This window comes from Salmo salar, chromosome ssa01, assembly GCF_905237065.1.
Source record: "Salmo salar chromosome ssa01, Ssal_v3.1, whole genome shotgun sequence".
Classification (NCBI taxonomy): domain Eukaryota; kingdom Metazoa; phylum Chordata; class Actinopteri; order Salmoniformes; family Salmonidae; genus Salmo; species Salmo salar.
Window position 1 is genome coordinate 30,295,743 of NC_059442.1, and position 20,961 is coordinate 30,316,703.

General features: G+C 41.1%; 1 protein-coding gene across 2 annotated transcripts in view; it reads left to right on the forward strand.

The window, feature by feature from the left end:
* Positions 1-15,961, forward strand: part of ppp2r5eb (protein phosphatase 2, regulatory subunit B', epsilon isoform b) — a 38,854-nt gene extending 22,893 nt beyond the window's left edge. For both annotated transcript variants that reach the window (XM_014190090.2, XM_014190102.2), the window contains 12 exons: positions 537-733; positions 986-1,087; positions 1,829-1,921; positions 2,040-2,170; positions 2,269-2,328; positions 2,677-2,785; positions 3,019-3,072; positions 3,192-3,242; positions 3,375-3,494; positions 13,634-13,761; positions 13,946-14,047; positions 14,366-15,961. In XM_014190090.2, the coding sequence (XP_014045565.1) occupies positions 537-733; positions 986-1,087; positions 1,829-1,921; positions 2,040-2,170; positions 2,269-2,328; positions 2,677-2,785; positions 3,019-3,072; positions 3,192-3,242; positions 3,375-3,494; positions 13,634-13,761; positions 13,946-14,047; positions 14,366-14,465 (1,247 nt within the window). In that variant the 3' untranslated portion in view covers positions 14,466-15,961. The remainder of the gene's footprint in view (positions 1-536; positions 734-985; positions 1,088-1,828; positions 1,922-2,039; positions 2,171-2,268; positions 2,329-2,676; positions 2,786-3,018; positions 3,073-3,191; positions 3,243-3,374; positions 3,495-13,633; positions 13,762-13,945; positions 14,048-14,365) is intronic.
* The last annotated feature ends 5,000 nt before the right edge of the window (positions 15,962-20,961 follow it).

The window sequence follows — 20,961 nt, forward strand, 5'->3', positions numbered from 1 at the left end:
AGTTTTTGACTAACAGTAAAATGCTTACTTACGATACTGGTCCTTTGCCTTTATAGCAGCTTATGTCTTACATAATGGAAGACTGAGTTTAGTTCGATTGGTACATCAGGGCTGCATTCAGCATTAGAGGGAGACTGAACTTTAGCAATGTGTTCCCCACAGAACCTGCTCTGAACTCTCCGTAACCGTCCATCCACTGTGAACCCTGGACAGAAACGCCAGGGGTTTGCATGTAATTAACTTAGCTGAATGTTGGGCCTACAACTGTCCATTCCATTTATGAATAAATACTGATGGCTTATGTGCAACTTCTTCTTGTATACAGGGTTTAGTTTCTGTGTGGTGTAACAAAAGATCAGTTCAAGGGCTCCATCTCTACTCCAGCTTTCTTTTATTACTGGTTTCAGGGCTCTGTTCAGATGTCCTCTCATGTGATTGCTCTGTTTTTGCCATGTTGTCCTCTTCCTCTCTGCTGGAAGTCTCCCTATACTAGTAGGCTTCTCTCTCCTGACATCTCTTTCTCTCCCTGTGTGTAGACGTGCCGGCACCGGAGCAGCCGGAGCTGTTCCTGAAGAAGCTGCAGCAGTGCTGCACTGTGTTTGATTTCATGGACACGCTGTCTGACCTGAAGATGAAGGAGTACAAGCGCTCCACGCTCAACGAGCTGGTGGACTATGTCACCGTCAGCAGGGGCTACCTGACAGAACAGGCCTACCCGGAGGTGGTCAAAATGGTGAGGCTACCACACACTAAACAGAACACGCACTCATGTCAAAAATATACTCGCTTCCAGCCAATTTAAGTTTGTATTTATCATATTTATCAACAATGAACCTTAATCAACGTTTCTGCTTCACATCCATGTTGAAGTGCCTGAGTTGCCTATAAAACCGATTTTCATATTATTCACTCCACTCTAATGTCCACAGCCTTAATCTCCAGGGAAGTCAGTTGATTGTGTGTTGTTCTCTGTCCTGTCTCCCAGGTGTCTTACAACATATTCCGGACCCTTCCACCCAGTGACAGTAATGAGTTTGACCCAGAGGAGGATGAACCCACACTGGAGGCCTCATGGCCACACTTACAGGTAAAACTGAGGCTACAGTTGATGTGTGTGCGTATGTATTGGTTTGTGTGTGTACTGCCTTCTATTGGAGACTGAGTGTCGTTCCCCTCTGTAAAAACCTACCTGAAATCCTTAGTATTCTGATGTTTATCTTTAATGCATGATGATGTGGCCTGTGACACTTTGCTTCTTGAAAGTCCAATATCTTGAAAACTTGCCTGCTGACATGCATAACATTTTGGGACTGTATCAACAGTGGACTAAAAATACCAAAATATAGTTTTTGAGTTGTGTTCCCCTTTAAAGTCCTGGCTCTGACAGTCCCTTGTGTACTATGGTTAAGGTATGGCTACAGGTCTAGTGTCAGGTGCTCTGTCTCTCACCCCGTTTTCTGTGTACCTGCTGCTGTGCCTCTCAGGACTCCTTTAGAAATGAGATGAATATCTCAAGGAGATTCTTCCTGGTAAAACTTTTTATTTAATTGTATTTATCTTTTATAACATTTTCAAAAACAGCCATTCATTTGACCAATTAAAAAAAATATTAACCCGCCCAGTCATAAGCCCCCCTCCTTCTGGCCATCTTGTAACCCTAGTTACCACTAAAGGTAATAAGGGCCCTACCCAAGGTGTGACCTTTGACCTCCTGTGACCTATTGACCTCCGTCTGTCCTGCTCCAGTCTCTCCATAGCCTTACCTTTGCGTTATGAAGACTCCGTCCCCTAACCTCTCCACCACTCTTTCGCTTTCTCTGTGTCATAGCTGGTGTATGAGTTCTTCATACGATTCTTGGAGAGTCAGGAATTCCAGCCCAGCATTGCCAAAAAGTACATAGACCAGAAATTTGTTCTACAGGTGAGTGATGTTTTTTTGTTTTTTTACATTGTAGATGCTGTAGAGATGCACTTCAAAAATGTAGACTAGTGTTGTACAAGTTTGAGTAGTTTGTAGTTTAATCTCTCGCTCTCTATAGCTCTTGGAGCTCTTTGACAGTGAGGACCCTCGGGAGAGAGACTACCTGAAAACAGTCTTACACAGAATCTATGGGAAATTCCTGGGGCTGAGGGCTTTTATACGAAAACAGATAAATAATATTTTTCTACGGTAAGACGGCGCTCCTCATTCTCACTATATTCATATTGACATGTTACTTTCACTGATGTTTCACTAAGGTTTGTTTTCTCGCTCTCTCTCTCGTAAAGTTTTGTTTATGAGACTGAGCATTTCAACGGGGTTGCTGAGTTGCTGGAGATCTTGGGAAGGTATGTGACACTGGTTTGACCTGTGGTTAGTTCTGATGCCTTTGTTCTCTGGCGCTGTCTTAATAGAGTAAAACATGTTTTACTTCTTCATCCTCCCTGGGCACTGTAGTACTGTAGTCAAGGCTAAGGCTTGTTGGTTACCTTGCATAAAGTAGCTACAGTACCTGTGTAATTTGTTGGCCCATGTAAAGCGATTGTTCGTTAATGTATTTTGGCCTCTGTCTTGTTAACATTTGATTCTCCAGTAGACTCAATAGTATATTCTGGCCTCTTTGTATGGACATATATAATTTGCCCTACTGGCTTAGCTCTGCTTTTCTCCTCTCTCTCTCTCTCCCTCTCTTGCAGCATAATCAATGGTTTTGCCCTGCCGCTCAAAGCAGAGCATAAACAGTTCCTGGTCAAAGTGTTGATCCCCCTCCACACTGTCAGGAGTCTGTCCCTCTTCCACGCACAGGTAGTGTGTGTGTGTGTGTGTGTGTGTGTGTGTGTGTGTGTGTGTGTGTGTGTGTGTGTGTGTGTGTGTCTGTGTGTGTGTGTGTGAAATCATGATTGTGTTGGTAATGTTCTACATGATTGAGTCTGTCTCCCAAATACTGTATGTCTCTGTCCAGTGAGTTGATCCTAATTAGTATTACACATTGACAATGTGTTCACCTTCTTTTCTTTATTGTGACCTCCTATTTCCAGTTGGCGTATTGCATTGTACAGTTTCTAGAGAAAGACCCAGCGTTAACAGAACCAGTAAGTGCCCCCCCCCATGGTCACATCAACCCTCTAATCAGAAGGAACTTTGAATGATCAGGATTTCTCACTGTCTTCATTCATTCATCTACTTCCCCCATCTCTCGCTCTCATCACAGGTCATCAGGGGCTTACTGAAGTTCTGGCCAAAAACCTGCAGTCAAAAAGAGGTAAGAGCCCTGGCTGTTGCTCTAACTGGGGCTGGAACAGTGACCTGCTGCTGCTGGAACGTGTTAATGGGAGTTTAGATGTGGTACCTGGATAGTAAGGATGTGTGTGTTTGTAACTGGGTATGTTCTCAGGTGATGTACCTGGGGGAGCTAGAGGAGATCCTAGACGTGATCGAGCCGACACAGTTCGTCAAGATCCAGGAGCCGCTCTTCAAACAGATATCCAGATGCGTGTCCAGCCCACACTTCCAGGTCAGTCAGTCTACACAGAAGAACACATCTTGTCAGTTTTTTAGGGTTAATCTCAGTATATCTATGACTGTTTGTGCTGTATAGCCTACTCCTATGATCATTTTCTTGTCATGACAATGACCATAGGAGTTTGCTCTACAGCACAACACTGATAATAGTGAAGACATCAAAACTATGAAATAACACATATGGAATCATGTAGTAACCAAAAAAGTGTTTAAAAAATCGAAATATATGACAGCTTTGCACAATTGGCATTCTCTCAACAAGCTTCATGAGGAATGCTTTTCCAACAGTCTTGAAGGAGTTCCCACATATGCTGAGCACTTATTGGCTGCTTTTCCTTCACTCTGCGGTCTATCTTAATTGGGTTGAGGGTCGGGTGATTTTGGAGGCCAGGTCATCTGATGCAGCACTCCATCACTCTCCTTCTTTGTTAAATAGCCCTTACACAGTCTGGAGGTGTGTTTTGGGTCATTGTCCTGTTGAAAAACAAATGATAGTTCCACTAAGGTCAAACCAGATGGGATGGCGTATCGCTGCAGAATGCTGTGGTAACCATGCTGGTTAACTTCTTGCAGATCAGTGGGACGGTAGCGTCCCACCTGGCCAACATCCGGTGAAATTGCAGAGCGCCAAATTCAAATTAAATTACTATAAATATTAAACGTTCATGCAGTCACAATGCAATACATCAAAATAAAGCTTAACTTGTTGTTAATCCAGCCAAGGTGTCAGATTACAAAAAGGCTTTACGGCGAAAGCAAACCATGCGATTATCTGAGGACAGCGTCCAGCACACAAATGCATAACAAATCATTTTCAACCAGGGAGTTGCGATACGAAAGTCAGAAATAGCCATATAATATATGCCTTACCTTTGAAGATCTTCTTCTGTTGGCACTCCAAAATGTCCCAGAAACATCACAAATGGTCCTTTTGTTCGATAATGTCCCTTTTTATGTCCCAAAAATGTCCATTTATTTGGCGCGTTTGATTCAGAAATACACCGGTTTCAACATGCCTACAAAGTATCTAATAAGTTACCTGTAAACTTGGTCCAAACATTTCAAACAATGTTCCTAATCCTTCCTCAGGTATCCTAAAACGTAAATAATCGATAAAGTTTAAGGCGGGATAATCTGTTTTTAATACCGAAGAAAAAATACCACGGAGCACGCTCCTGTGTACGCGCAATAAAAGACTTCAGCCCTTCACAGTGACACGAAACAATTTACAGCCGTACTTCTTCATTCCTCAAAAGAAAAACATCAACCAATTTCTAAAGACTGTTGACATCTAGTGGAAGCCATAGGAACTGCAACCAGGGTCCATATAAATCAGGATTCCCAATGAAAAATAGTGGAAAAAACAATGAGCTCCAAAAAAAAATCCCCGGATGGGTTGTGCTTGGGGTTTCACCTGCCAAATCAGTTCTGTTATACTCACAGACATTATTCTAACAGTTTTAGAAACTTCAGAGTGTCTACTAATCTACTACAAATCTACTAATTGTATGCATATCCTAGCTTCTGGGCCTGAGAAACAGGCAGTTTACTCTGGGCATGCTTTTCATCCGGACGTGAAAATACTGCCCCCTATCCCGAAGAAGTTAAGTGTGCCTTGAATTCTAAATAAATCACAGACAGTGTCACCAGCAAGCACCCCCACACCATCACACACCACCTCCATGCTTCATGGTGGGAACCACACATGCGGAGATCATCCGTTCACCTACTCTGCGTCTCACAAAGACACGGCGGTTGGAACCAAAAACCTCAAATTTGGACTCATCAGACCAAAGGGCAGATTTCCACTGGTCTCATGTCCATTGCTCGTGTTTTTTGGCCCATTTTATTTGGGCTTTAATCTGATGTGCAGTTAACTCTAATGAACTTATCCTCTGCAGCAGAGGTATCTCTGGGTCTTCCTTTCCTGTGGCGGTCCTCATGAGAGCCAGTTTCATCATAGTGCTTGATGGTTTTTGCAACTGCACTTGAAGTAACTTTCAAAGTTCTTGAAATGTTTTGGATTTACTGACATTCATGTCTTAAAGTAATGATGGACTGTTGTTTTCCTTTGCTTATTTGAGCTGTTCTTGCCATAATATGGACTTGGTCTTTTACCAAATAGGGCTGTCGTCTGAATAGCAACCCTACGTTGTCACAACACAACTGATTGGCTCAAAAGCATTAAGAAGGAAAGAAATTCCACAAATGAACTTTATAGAAGGCACACCTGTTAATTGAAATGCATACGAGGGGACTACGTCATGAAGCTGGTTGAGAGATTGCCAAGAGTGTGCAAAGCTGTCATCAAGGCTACTTTGAAGAATCTCAAATATAAAATATATTTTGATTTGTTCAACACTTTTTTGTTTACTACATGATTCCATATGTTATTTCATAGTGTTGATGTCTTCACTATTATTCTACAATGTAGAAAATACAAAAACATAAAACCTGGAATGAGTAGGTGTGTCCAAACTTTTGACTGGTACTGCGCACGCACGCATGTTCAAAAGTTTGGGGTCACTTAGAAATGTCCTTGTTTGAAAGAAAATCAAATTTTTTTGTCCATTAACTTCCCTGGGCTAGCAAGCGTCCCACCCTAGTCAACAGCCAGTGGAATCGCGTGGCGCGAAATACAAATACCTCAAAAATGCTATAACTTCAATTTCTCAAACATATGACTATTTTACACCATTTTAAAGACAAGACTCTCGTTAATCAACCACATTGTCTGATTTCAAAAAGGCTTTACAGCGAAAGCAAAACATTAGATTATGTCAGGAGAGTACCCTGCCAAAAATAATCACACAGCCATTTTCAAAGCAAGCATATATGTCACAAAAACCAAAACCACAGCTAAATGCAGCACTAACCTTTGATGATCTTCATCAGATGACACTCCTAGGACATTATGTTATACAATACATGCATGTTTTGTTCAATCAAGTTCATATTTATATCAAAAACCAGCTTTTTACATTAGCATGTGATGTTCAGAACTAGCATACCCACCGAAAACTTCCGGTGAATTTACAAAATTACTCACGATAAACGTTCACAAAATACATAACAATTATTTTAAGAATTATAGATACAGAACTCCTTTATGCAATCGCGGTGTCAGATTTTAAAATAGCTTTTCGGCGAAAGCACATTTTGCAATATTCTGAGTACATAGCTCGGCCATCACGGCTAGCTATTTTGACACCCACCAAGTTTGGGACTCACTAAACTCAGAATTACTATTAGAAAAATTGGATTACCTTTGCTGTTCTTCGTCAGAATGCACTCCCAGGACTTCTACTTCAACAACAAATGTTGTTTTGGTTCCAAATAATCCATAGTTATATTCAAATAGCTCCGTTTTGTTTGTGTGTTCAGGTCACTATCCGAAGGGTGACGCGCGAGCGCATTTCGTGACAAAGCATTTCTAAATATTCCATCGAAGCGTGTCAAACGCTGTTTAAAATCAATTTTTATGTTATTTTTCTCGTAAAATAGCGTTAACCTCTCTGGGCTAGGCGGGACGAAGTCGTCCCACCTACGCAACAGCCAGTGTAATCCCGTGGCGCGATTTTCAAATACCTTAGAAATGCTATTACTTCAATTTCTCAAACATATGACTATTTTACAGCATTTTAAAGACAAGACTCTCGTTAATCTAACCACACTGTCCGATTTCAAAAAGGCTTTACAACGAAAGCAAAACATTAGATTATGTTAGCAGAGTACCCAGCCAGAAATAATCAGACACCCATTTTTCAAGCTAGCATATAATGTCACAAAAACCCAGAAGACAGCTAAATATAGCACTAACCTTTGATGATCTTCATCAGATGACACACCTAGGACATTATGTTATACAATACATGCATGTTTTGTTCAATCAAGTTCATATTTATATCAAAAACCAGCTTTTTACATTAGCATGTGACGTTCAGAACTAGCATACCCCCCGCAAACCTCCGGTGAATTTACTAAATTACTCACGATAAACGTTCACAAAAAACATAACAATTATTTTAAGAATTATAGATACAGAACTCCTTTGTGCAATCGAGGTGTCCGATTTTAAAATAGCTTTTCGGTGAACGCACATTTTGCAATATTCTGAGTACATAGCCCAGCCATCACGGCTAGCTATTTAGACACCCACCAAGTTTAGCCCTGACCAAACTCTGATTTACTATTACAAAAGTTTGATTACCTTTGGTGTTCTTCGTCAGAATGCACTCCCAGGACTGCTACTTCAATAACAAATGTTGGTTTGGTCCGAAATAATCCATCGTTATATCCAAATAGCGGCGTTTTGTTCGTGCGTTCAAGACACTATCCGAAGTGTAAATAAGGGTCACGAGCATGGCGCATTTCGTGACAAAAAAATTCTAAATATTCCATTACCGTACTTCGAAGCATGTCAACCGCTGTTTAAAATCCATTTTTATGCCATTTTTCTCGTAAAAAAGCGATAATATTCCGACCGGGAATCTGCATTTAGGTAAACAGAGGAAAGAAAATAAAGCATTCGGTCGACTCGTGCACGTGCCTAAGCCCGCAGTACTCTGATCGGCCACTTGCCAAACGCGATAAAGTGTTTCAGCCAGAGCCTGCCTCGATATCATTCAGCTTTTTCCCGGGCTCTGAGAGCCTATGGGAGCCGTAGGAAGTGTCACATTATTGCAAAGATCCTCAGTCTTCAATAAAAAGAGCCCAGATAAAACACAACTTGTCAGACAGGCCACTTCCTTCATGGAATCTTCTCAGGTTTTGGCCTGCCATATGAGTTCTGTTATACTCACAGACACCATTCAAACAGTTTTAGAAACTTTAGGGTGTTTTCTATCCAAAGCCAATAATTATATGCATATTCTAGTTACTGGGCAGGAGTAGTAACCAGATTAAATCGGGTACGTTTTTTATCCGGCCGTGTCAATACTGCCCCCTAGCCCTAACAGGTTAATATTCCAACCGGGCAACGTTGTATTCATTCAAAGGCTGAAAGAAAAAAATGGAGAATTCTCGTGAACGTGCATCTGTCTCACTGTCCCCAGGCTGACCACTCACAAACAGAGCTGTTGTACTTTGCCCAGAGACAGCAGACACCCCATGCCACTTTCTGGCGGCTTTAGAGAGCCAATGGGAGCCTTAGAAAGTGTCACGTTACAGCACAGATGCTGTATTTTCGATAGAGATGCAACAGAAGGACAACAAATTGTCAGACAGGGCACTTCCTGTATGGAATCTTCTCAGGTTTTGGCCTGCCATATGAGTTCTGTTATACTCACAGACACCATTCAAACAGTTTTAGAAACTTTAGAGTGTTTTCTATCCAAATCTACTAATTATATGCATATTCTCGTTTCTGGGCAAGAGTAGTAACCCGTTTATATCGGGTACGTTTTTTATATGCTGCCGTGCAAATACTGCCCCCTAGCCCCAACAGGTTAACATAACATTTATTAGAAATAGTGTAGACATTATCAATGTGGTTAATGACTTTTGTAGCTTGAAACGGCAGATTTTTTAAAAAATTATTTTTTATATCTGCATAGGTATACAGAGGCACATTTTCAGTAACCATCACTCCTGTGTTCCAATGGCACGTTGTGTTAGCTAATCCAAGTTTATAATTTCAAAAGGCTAATTGATCATAAGAAACCCTTTTGCAATTATGTTAGCACAGCTGAAAACTGTTGTCCTGATTAAAGCAATACAACTGGCCTTTAGACTAGTTGTGTATCTGGAGCATCAGCATTTGTGGGTTCGATTACAGGCTCAAAATGGCCGGAAACAAAGAACATTCTTCTGAAATTTGTCAGTCTATTTTTGTTCTGAGAAATGAAGGCAATTCCATGCGAGAAATTGCCAAGAAACTGAAGATCTCGTACAACGCTGTGTACTACTCCCGTCACAGAACAGAGCAAACTGGCTCTAACCAGAATAGAAAGAGGAATGGGAGGCCCCGGGGCACAACTGAGCAAGAGCACAAGTACATTACAATGTCTAGTTTGAGAAAGATGCTTCACAAGTCCTCAACTGGCAGCTTCATTAAATAGTACCCGCAAAACACCAGTCTCAAAGTCAACAGTGAAGAGGCGACTCTGGGAGGAGTTTTTCCCTATCAATCTACACACAATACCCCATAAAACAGGTTTTTAGATATTTTTGCAAATGCATAAATCTTTTTTTTACTTTATTTTACATACAGTAAGGTCCATAAATATATTTCGCTGTCTACCACAGCATATTGGAGTTGAAATAAAATAATGAATATGAGCTGGAAGTGCAGACTTACAGCTTTAATTTGAGGGTATTTGCATCCAAATTGGGTGAACGGTGTAGGATTTTGTATTTTTTGTTTATGGTCCCCCCCCTTTTTAAGGTACCAAAAGTAATTGGACAATTGGCTGCTCAGCTGTTCCATGGCCAGGGGTGTGTTATTCCCTCATTAGTTAATTTACAAGTAAGCAGATAAAAGGTCTAGAGTTGATTTCAAGTGCAGCATTTGCAATTGGAATCTGTTGCTGTTAACCCTCAATATGAAGTCCAAAGATCTGTCACTGCCAGAGAAGCAAGCCATCATTAGGCTGAAAAATCCAAACAAACCCACCAGAGAGAGCAAAAACATTAGGTGTGGCCAAATCAACAATTTGGTATATTCTTAAAGAGAAAGAACGCACTGGTGAGCTCAGGAACACCAAAAGGCCCAGAAGACCACGGAAACAACTGTGATGGATGACAGTATTCTTTCCCTGGTGAAGAAAAACCCCTTCACAACAGTTGGCCAGATGTAAACCATTGGTATGCCTCAAAAACAGGAAGACCAGATTAGTTTCCAAATAACATCTAGAAAAGCCTGTACAGTTCTGGAACAACATCCTATGGACAGAAGAGTATGGAGAAGGTAATTAATTGCTCATGATCCGACGCATACCACCTCATCTGTGAAGAGTGGGAATGTATGGCTGCCAATGGAACTGGTTCCCTTGTATTTATTGATGATGTGACTGCTGACAAAAGCAGGAGGATGAATTCTGAAGTGTTTTTATAGCTATATTATCTGCTCAGATTCAGCCAAATGCTTCAAAACTCATTGTACGGCGCTTCACAGTGCAGATGAACAATGACCCGACGCGTACTGCGAAAGCAACCCAATACTTTTTTTAAGGCAAAGGTGTGGAATGTTCTGCAATGGCCAAGTCAGTGGCCAAGTCAGTCACTTGACCTGAATCCAATTGAGCATGCATTTCACTTGCTGAAGGCAAAATGCCCCAAGAACAAGCAGGAACTGAAGACAGCTGCAGTAAAGGCCTGGCAGAGCATCACCCGGGAAGAAACCCAGCATCTGGTGATGTCTATGGGTTCCAGACTTCAAGCAGTCATTGACTGCAAAGGATTTGCAACCAAGTATTAAAACTCACAATTTTTATTTATGAATATGTTAGTTTGTCCAATTACTTTTGAACCTCTAAAATTGGGGGGCTATGTATACAAATGGTTTTCATTTCTACACGGTTCATACAATAATTTTGACAAAACCCTTAAATTAAAGATTAAACTCTACACTTAAAGCACATCTTGATTGTTTCCTTTCAAATCCATTGTGGTGGCGTACAGAGCCAAAATGATGCAAATTGTGTCACTGTCCAAATACTTATGGACCTGACTAAGTATTCATACCCTTTGCTATGAGACTAAAAATTTAGCTCAGGTGCATCGTGTTTCCATTGATCATCCTTGAGATGTTTCTACAACTTGATTGGAGTCCACCTGTGGTAAATTCAATTGATTGGACATGATTTGGAAAGACCTGTCTATATAAGGTCCTACACTTGACAGTGCATGTCAGAGCAAAAACCAAGTCATGAGGTCAAAGGAATTGTTCGTAGAGCTCCGAGACAGAATTGTGTCGAGGCACAGATCTGGGGAAGGGTACCGAAAAATGTCTACAGCATTAGTAGTGCTATCTGCAGAGTTTGCTCAAGGTACATGTTGCAATTCTTCAGCCATTCCTGGACCTGTGACCAAAAACAAGCTACATATAGGCAGTACCAAAACAAATGATCTAATGATCGCGTCTCTTCGCAGCAAAATCTGCAGAGCTGGGATGGTTGTATCCCCCATATACAGTGCATTGGGAAATATTCAGACCCCTTCCCTTTTCCACATTTTGTTACGTTAGACTTATTCTAAAATGTATTAAGTCGTTTTTTCCACCTCAATCTACACACAATACCTCATAATGACAAAGCAAAAACACGTTTAGAATTTTTTTTTGTTGCAAATTCTTTAAAAATAAAAAACTGCTATCACATTTACATAAGTATTCAGACCCTTTACTCAGTACTTTGTTGAAGCCCCTTTGGCTGCGATTACAGTCTCGAGTCTTCTAGGGTATGATGCTACAAGTTTGACACACCTGTATTTGGAGTTTTTCCCATTCTTTTCAGCAGATCCTCTCAAGCTCTGTCAGGTTGGATGGGGAGCCTTGCTGCACAGCTATTTTCAGGTCTCTCCAGAGATGTTCGATCGGGTTCAAGTCCGGGCTCTGGCTGGGCCACTCAAGGACGTGTCCCGAAGCCACTCCTGCGTTGTCTTGGCTGTGTGCTTAGGGTTGTTGTCCTGTTGGAAGGCAAACCTTCGACCCAGTCTGAGGTCCTGAGCAGGTTTTCATCAAGGATCTCTATACTTTGCACCGTTCATCTTTCCCTCGATCCTGTCTAGTCTCCCAATCCCTGCCGCTGAAAAATATCCCCACAGCATGATGCTACCACCATTATCCTTCACCTTAGGAATGGTGCCAGGTTTCCTCCAGACGTGACGCTTGGCTTTCAGACCACAGAGTCTTGTTTCTTATGGTCTGAGAGTCCTTTAGGTGACTTTTGGCAAACTCCAAGAGGGTTGGTCCTGTGCCTTTTACTGAGGGGCTTCTGTCTGACCACTCTAACATAAGGGCCTGATTGGTGGAGTGCTGCAGAGATGGTTGTCCTTCTGGAATATTCTCCCATCCCTACAGAGGTGCTCTAGAGCTCTGTCAGTGACCATTGGGTTCTTGGTCACCTCTGACCAAGGCCCTTCTCCCCCGATTGCTCAGTTTGGCTGGGCGGCCAGCTTTAGGAAGAGTCTTGTTGGTTCCAAACTTCTTCCATTTAAGAATGATGGAGGCCATAGTGTTCTTGGGGACCTTCAATGCTGCAGAAATGTTTTGTTATCCTTCCCCAGATCTGTGCCCTGACACAATCCTGTCTCGGAGCTCTACGGACAATTCCTTTGGCCTCATGGCTTGGTTTTTGCTCTGACATGCACTGTCAACTGTGTGACCTCATATAGACGTGTGTGCCTTTCCAAATCATGTCCAATCAATTTGAATTGACCACAGTTGAACTACAATCAAGTTGTAGAAACATCTCAAGGATGATTGATAGAAACAGGATGCACCTGAGCTCAATTTCGAGTCTTATAGAAAAGGGTCTGAATACTTACATAAATAAATTATTTGTTTAAAAAAAAAATATTAATGTACAAATATTTCAAAAAAACTGTTTTTGCATTGTCATTATGCGGTATTGTGTCTGAATTGATGAATTTTTTTTCATACATTTTCGAATAAGACTAACCTAACAATATGTGGAAAAAGTGAAGGGTTTTGAATACTTTCCAAATGCAAGTTCTCATAACATTCTATTGGTTGCAAGAATTTGGTATAATTTAAATGGAAAAATTCCAATGTTGAATCCAGCGTTGTTTTGCATATCAGTTCATAAACCATGTGCCATGGAAATGGTACATCGAAAATCTCTTCAACTATTTTTCAATCTATAATGCACAGGTACATTTTTTGGTAACTGCTATACTTTTTTATTTATCACAATTTTCTTTAACCAATTTAGGTCTTTAGCTACGTATGTGACAACTCCACCAGTCGTATTCATGAGAACATTTACAAAGATTATACTTTAAAAATATATGTATTTATTTTTATAATGTTTATCATTTAGTATATTTCAGTTGAACCACAATATTTGTTTGTATTATTTGTTCTGTCTTTTCTGGTGGATTAAACTGAAATTGCAACCAACTTTCAATGGCTGTTTGTATTCAATCTCTGTTTGTTTCTGTCCCTGGCAGGTGGCGGAGAGGGCCCTGTACTACTGGAACAACGAGTACATCATGAGTCTGATCGAGGAGAACTCCAGCATCATCCTGCCCATCATGTTCGCCAGCCTCTACAGGATCTCCAAAGAGCACTGGAACCCGTGAGTCCACCTCAGCACACCCCTCACACATAGATTTATCCAATCAGAAAACTTGATTTATCTTCTTGTATTTGGTTGTATATTCTATTGTATTTGTATAGACTCTTGGCTCATTATAGGAAAAATAAAGTGTTAAAGAGTTCTTGTTGGCTGTGTTTTTACATGTTTTACATTTTTCTTGCAGGGCTATTGTGGCGTTGGTGTACAATGTACTAAAAGCCTTCATGGAGATGAACAGTACCTTGTTTGATGAACTCACAGCTACTTACAAGTCAGACCGCCAGCGGTAAGATATGCAGCATCACTAAAGGATCGTATGTGGTGTGGTCAGAGCACTGTTGTAGTTTTTTAAACACCCACTCACTCGTTTAGGCAATGCTCCCTACACGGGTTCATACCAAACATTTAGTTTTTTATATACAGAATCTCACTTTCTCTCATATACTGTGTGTGTGTAATATTGTGATTCTTACTCTGGCAGCATAAGACATTTTGATTGGGTGGTACTTGGCCAAGAGTTGTTGCGGTGGTAAACCCAGTAGTAATCTCTCAGTAATCTGCAGCTAGTCCCTCCTCCCCCCTGTGTGATCTGTACTGTCTGCAGTGAGAAGAAGAAAGAGAAGGAGAGGGAGGAGCTTTGGAAGAAGCTGGGGGACCTGGAGCTGAAGAGGGGCCTTAGGAGCGACGGGATCATTCCCACTTAACGAAGCGCCACACTCCCCTCCCATCCATGTCCACCGGAGCGCGCCCTCTGGAACGACATGGAGCAACTGTTTTTTTTTTTTTCTCCTTTTCTGTATTGTGCGACTTACTTTACGGCGGTAGATTCACACGTCTGTTTCATTATTTCAACATCACTGTAAATAACTTTTTCTTTTTCCCTTAAACTGATATTACTGCGAAAAAAAATTATTCAAAAAAAGGAAGAAAAAAACGAGAAAAAGAACTTGTGTGGGGAAAAAAGACATTGGACAGTAGGACTTGAAATGAACTCTTCTTGGAAAAAAATCTACAGCGAAAGAAAAGATTGTTTTAACCTTGCCCTTTGAGAACCCCACTTTCCCTGAATACAAACCCATTTTCCATCTCTATAAACCCATGCTCTTTCTCTCTTTCACTCTGTCTCCTGTGGTGCTTCTGTACCTCTCTCCCTGTGTGGGACGTCCTGACTGAGTGAGATACTTGGGAGGCTCCGCCCTGACCAAGAGGACACCCCTTCCCTCCGTAAGGACCAGCCTCTGACCCCTCCTGACCTGCCTCTCTCCATGCTCAAGCTAAGCTAGTATTATGGACCCATTAGCCATGAGGAAATGAATTGAACCCCTCGTCTTTCTCGACCCTTCCTCCAAGAGGCAAACATGTTAAGGGCCTGTATGTACAGGGAGTAAAAACAAAACGGTAAAGGGAAGGTCTTCATACACACACTTACATCCACCCTCTCGCACCATTTTCTCCCCACTTCCACATTTTGTTTCTGTTCACTTATCTGTGTGCATCTGGCTCCCCAATGATTGATTGGTTTCTGTCAGTTCAGTTGTCTCTCTTTGGGTTTGTGGACTTTGACGCTGCAGTACCAGGCAGCCTGGTATCAGTCTGGCACTGGTACCCTCCAGCCACACAGCAAATACGAGAAATGTAAAACGATTGCGAGCTGTAGAGAAGCGCCAAACTCTCCTATTGTGAAAAGGAGCATCCGTCCCGGGTGTGATCTTCACAGTATTACAAAATTGTATATTGTTATTATATGCAGTACACTGATATCTTGTATCTTGTAGTAATTTAGCATATATTTTTGCTTAGGAACAGTCGGAGTATCCAGTATATAAGAGGTATTAAAAGAGGTAAGAATTACTGGTATTTATGATAGTGTATTCCCCTCTTTCTTTTTTCTCTTTTTGTTTCCTTCTTGGTTTTTAGCTCTCATTTTGGATTTTTTGATTAAGTTTCTTTGACCATCAGATCTTTTTTTAGTTGTGGAGTGAGTGAGTGAGGGCAGGGCAGAGAGAGGAAAGGCATGGAGCAGTTGATATCCTGTTCAAATTTACAGTAAGTTCAGCATTGTTGACAGAATTAATGTGTGCTTTAGGATGGCCAAGATATATGATTAAAATGAAGAAGAAAAAAAAGGGTTGGAGAAATACAAATGTTTAATTATTTTAAAAAATAAAGAGATATTAAATTAAACCTGTTTTGTGATAAAGCCCAGATGCTGGATTGCCTTATTTTCAGACCATAGACTGCTGTTTGTTTTGTGCCTGTGTTTGATGGAGAGGTGAAAGGATGAATGAAGGAGTCTTGTGTTTTTGATTGTTGCTAAGCTACTCTGAAATGGTGTTGTGCATTTCATGACTAATTGATTCTGCTTGTTATTGTCGCTTGGATAGTCAAGCTGTAAAGCGGCCTGCAGTCAACGACGAGCGTCTCAATATCCTTTGATATGACGAATGATCGATTAGAAGAGTTTACTTATTGTTTGTGTTTAATTGACTTGTTCAACAACAATTAGCAGAACATAATGAATTTTGTTTTTCCATTTTCAAGTGAAGATCTTTTTACTTGACCACAAATGTAAATCTATCTTGGAGTGCCACAGGAGGGCAGCAAGACTTCACATCTGATGGACCCCATAGCAGCCATTGAGTCACTATGTAGTTGATTGTATCTGATATGTCATTTGTGAGCTTTTATTCAGCCCTGTTACAATATCAGTGAATAATGTAGATTTCTGCACCAAAGTTATCAAAACACTTAACTAGGTCTGTATTTAATTTGTCATTTAAAGTGTAATGTGATCTGACCTGTGTGAGACCCTTTCGAGTGTGGAAGGTGGGTGTAATGTTGACCTGGCACACACACACCATCACACTCAGACTACTCACTAGTGTATTGTCCTTGGGTAACCACTGAATGTTTTGTTGTAGATAGCTGGTAGGCAAAGTTTTACAAGGACAATGGAGCTTTACTTTTTAGATTTTCTGCCAAGATCATCCCCAAGGAAAATGCATGTGTGGTGTTTTCATCTACAGGTAAGAGATGATCGGTCCAGTGTTCTGTATGAAAATGAGAATAACAAATTATTTTTTACATAGGAGCAACCATTATTGTCAATGGCAATTTTTCTGGGGAGTTTTTTTAGGCAGTCTGATTGGTTTAGCTTTATTTTGGTTAGATTCTACTTTTTTGGGGGGTATTTCTACTGTGTGTCTAGCAGTGTTTATCTTTTCCACTGCTATCGAGGCAGAGCTCAGAGTACACTTTTTTTTAAAGTCTTAGTCCCTAGTTCTGACTGTTTGAAAGGGCCAAGCGGCGCTGCTGACGCTGTGATTGTGATCTGCTCTAAGTGTGGCTCTTGTTTTTCTACTCCCTGTCATTTTGACTGTGTTCTTAACAATGTTCAACATGGGAACTGGATTCTCTTGGCTTAATCTGCCTGGAATTAGATGGATTCTAGTAGGATTTGGCAGCTGTAGACGGAGAGGACTGTTTTGTCTTAATAACCAGGGACAGTGCATTGTCAAAGCCCCGCTCCCATGTTTGGGCACAAGGTAATGCCCTGGGAAACAGTAGCAGGCCAATTAGGAAAGGAAGGGTGAAAACGCTTTATCTCATTACCATCACCCAACGGGCACACATCCGGACATGGGGGGGGGGGGGTTCTTGACTGTCCAATGCAGCGATTCTTATTTCAATATCAAATCATTTCTGGGTGATAAGTCCCTTACTGTGATTGTTTTCAATTAAAATGGTCAAAAATGGATTCTTACAAAGACCAATTCCTCAAGCAAGGATTTAGCTTGGACTGTCTGGGAGTAGTCAGAGTGGGGAGGCTTTTATTGGCAGAGGTTTGGAACTCTCTTATTGGTCTATTAACTAATTTATTGCCTGGTGATGTCACCAGGCGGTCCAAAACTCCATCCCTCCAAAACAGGCTGCAATTTCAGGTGGTCTTTTCAAACAGCTCTTACACTAAAAGGGCATTATCATTTTCACAATTTCACAGAATTTTTCCAACCTCAGTGTGGAAACATAAAACACTTATTTATTTATATATATATATATATATAACACAGTAAAATCACGTTCTGACTGCACTGGGCCTTTAAAGACGGCCACCTTTTTCTTATTTTGTCAAAGCAATTACTGGAAGTCGTTTCCACTTCTCAACCCTTGAGTGCACACTTGGCCTGAACTGGGGTGAGCCTGTGACACACTGAGGGCATTGTCATAATTAATTATAGTGCTGATAATTCAGATTACTGATTTGCCCCCTCTTTCTACACACCCAGCTCATTATTACTCTGTCTTGCTCATCAGATGCATGCATCAATGCCCTCTCCTGCAGGCTGTAGGGCAACACCTTCATAAATGAATAAAAACAGAGTAGACTAAAAGCGTTATATTGTTTACTTCAAACATCCCTTCTTGAGGTTTAACTGGTGATTTTATCTCATTGTTGACTTTTGGAACTCTGCCTTTGTTTCCTACAACTATAGATGAGTTGAAATCAGGCAACATCAGCACAGACCTGCGGTTGTGTGTCTTCACCAGGAGGGGGAGTCCCTACTTTACACAGACTCAGGTATGTCAGGTGTCACTCAGAGCCCGTTCAGCCCAAGTGGCAGAGAGAGCTAGATGGAGCTCAGACACAGATAGATAGGTTGAGGGTTTTCCCTGAGAGATATTTCCATGGATTCACTCCCTTCCTAGACAAGGAGGAGGACATTTCTGCCTATAAACAACAAGGTATTCAGGTGTAAGTAAGATCTAACCTTTTTCTGATGTTCTGTTTGAGCTTTCTGTGTTTCTGTCAAGCCGTCACTCAGCCCTCCCTCTCTTTGCTTAAGCATTACTGGTCCAGTGTACCTATATCATACTATAGGATCTCCATGAGTAATGTATGTAGCCTATTATAATCCCATTCACCCCTTATTGTTCTCACTTCTCAGCTAATCTCTGTCTTCTGCTGTAATGCATGTAGAAGGAACATAAGTCAGATTTAAATCCACATTAATATTCACTGTAGAGGTATTATGGGAATCTAATGCCATTGATTTCACACTGGGCAGTATATCAATCAAATGTATTTATAAAGCAATTTTAAAATCAGCAGATGCCACAAAGTGCTTATACAGAAACCCAGCCTAAAACCCCAAACAGCAAGCAATGCAGATGTAGAAGCATGGATATCATGTCTGGGAAATAAAATCTGTTTTTGTAAAGGTTTGAAAGTAACAAACCTGTTGGTTTATTTGTGTTTCAAACCATTGTGTAGGTGCTCAGATAATGCAACATAGCAAACCCTTACCGTCTGTGTCCAGGCTTTGTTTCATAATATTTGGTGTTTTAAACTCATCTTCATACAGGAGATTCAGATTTTAGCTTTGCTAAAGAAAAACAATGCATGATGCGCAATCACCACCCACTTGGGTACCAGAAACAACACAGAGGACCTCCGCACGCCACACCTTCCTACTGCTTATCTATGAGGTAAGTAGTGTAGGGAAACCCAACAAACTACTGCTTGTGCAGGAAGGGCCACGATGTGCTGTAAAACTACTCATCATAGTGTTTATAGAAGTCGCCCTGTTACCATGACAAAACCATGTTAAGAAAAACAAGAGCTGCTTTTGTCTACAGTCACTGTTGGGTTTGGCTGAGTCTAGAACATTGTGGCCTAACTCAACTGCAATACCCCCCAGTAAAGAGATGTCTATCTGCACTATTTTCAAAGATGCATATTTTATGTTCCTGGCAGATTTATACTGGAATCATAGTGTCTGGCTCCGAGGATCATCATCCCTTAGAGACAAGGTCCCTCCCCAAACTATTTTAATAAACGTTCATACTTTCATTTTGTCTTTGTTGTTCATTCAGTTAGCCTGTCATCGATTGAACTGATGTTAAACATGTAGAGGTGGGTATTGGATACTGTCTGCTTAGTAGAGGCGAGGGGAATTATTTACTTGTGTTAAGTAGGTCATAATTTACATGTAGTAAATGTTATTCTAGTATTTGCAAGGTGGTAACTGTATAATTGATGCATGTACATAGCTCTGAAAGGAATGCTGTGAAGTTGTAGGACCTAACCAGGCCAGTGGAAGTCACAGTGCTACTGTGGCTTCTTTAAACATCTGCTTTTACATCTGATTGGTTCCTCAAAATAAATATTTCAACACTAAATGCACAGTGCTTTTACATCTGATTGGTTCCTCAAAATAAATATTTCAACACTAAATGCACAGTGCTTTTACATCTGATTGGTTCCTCAAAATAAATATTTCAACACTAAATGCACAGTGCGGAGGTACAGCCTGTCAGAATATGCTAAATGTCCCCCCGTCCCCCCCCACCCAATTTACCTTACTAACAAAGGAGCCAGTTTTTCAATTGTTTTTCCTAGGGAAAAGGAAGGTCCCGGTAATTTCTCACTTAATCACTTAACTCACCACCAGTGGTTGAAGGAAAACGCACCACAAAACACCTCCCACCCTGCCCCATAAAGCTCTGTTTTCATTTTGTGGTGATGAGATCTTTCCTTTGAAGACTGTAGGCTACACAGTATGTGACGAAAGGTGTGATTCGTATTGCATCTTCTAGATCAAACTTGTGCTCATCGTGACTACTGGCATATGCTTATGCTGCTGTTTCACTGACAGTCTTCAGAGTCTAGTCCCCTAGCAGCTGTAGACATGATCCCCAGAGAACGTCTCTATGTTGTGGGGTGGAGTTTGACTCAATTAAAGCTGCTACATCATGACTCCAACTCCAATTAATCAATTATGTATTGTATTCTGGCTGGCACAGGGAAGCAAGTAAGTCTTTAATACAGACCCACAGACTAGTAGCAGTGTAATTAGTACTAATGAGAAGACGTGATATTTGGCAGGTTGCTCTCAAGTAGCACGTCCAGTGACGGCTTGCGGCTCAATCTGAACATTCTCATTTGTAGTTCTATCAAAGTAGTGATGTTTGCAATTGCAGCTGAAGGAAACACATTTGAAATGCCATGGACTATGATGTTATACAAGGAGCGACGAGCTGCGGTATCTGGCACACACACTTTACAGCGAGGAAGCAGAGACATGGGTCATCTGTACACATTGTGTTTGGAGCACATCTCTTACTGACTAATGCAGCAATTTAGTCCCATTCAGACTCCTTGGGGGCATAAATGGAAATACTACAGAAAGAATAGCCAAG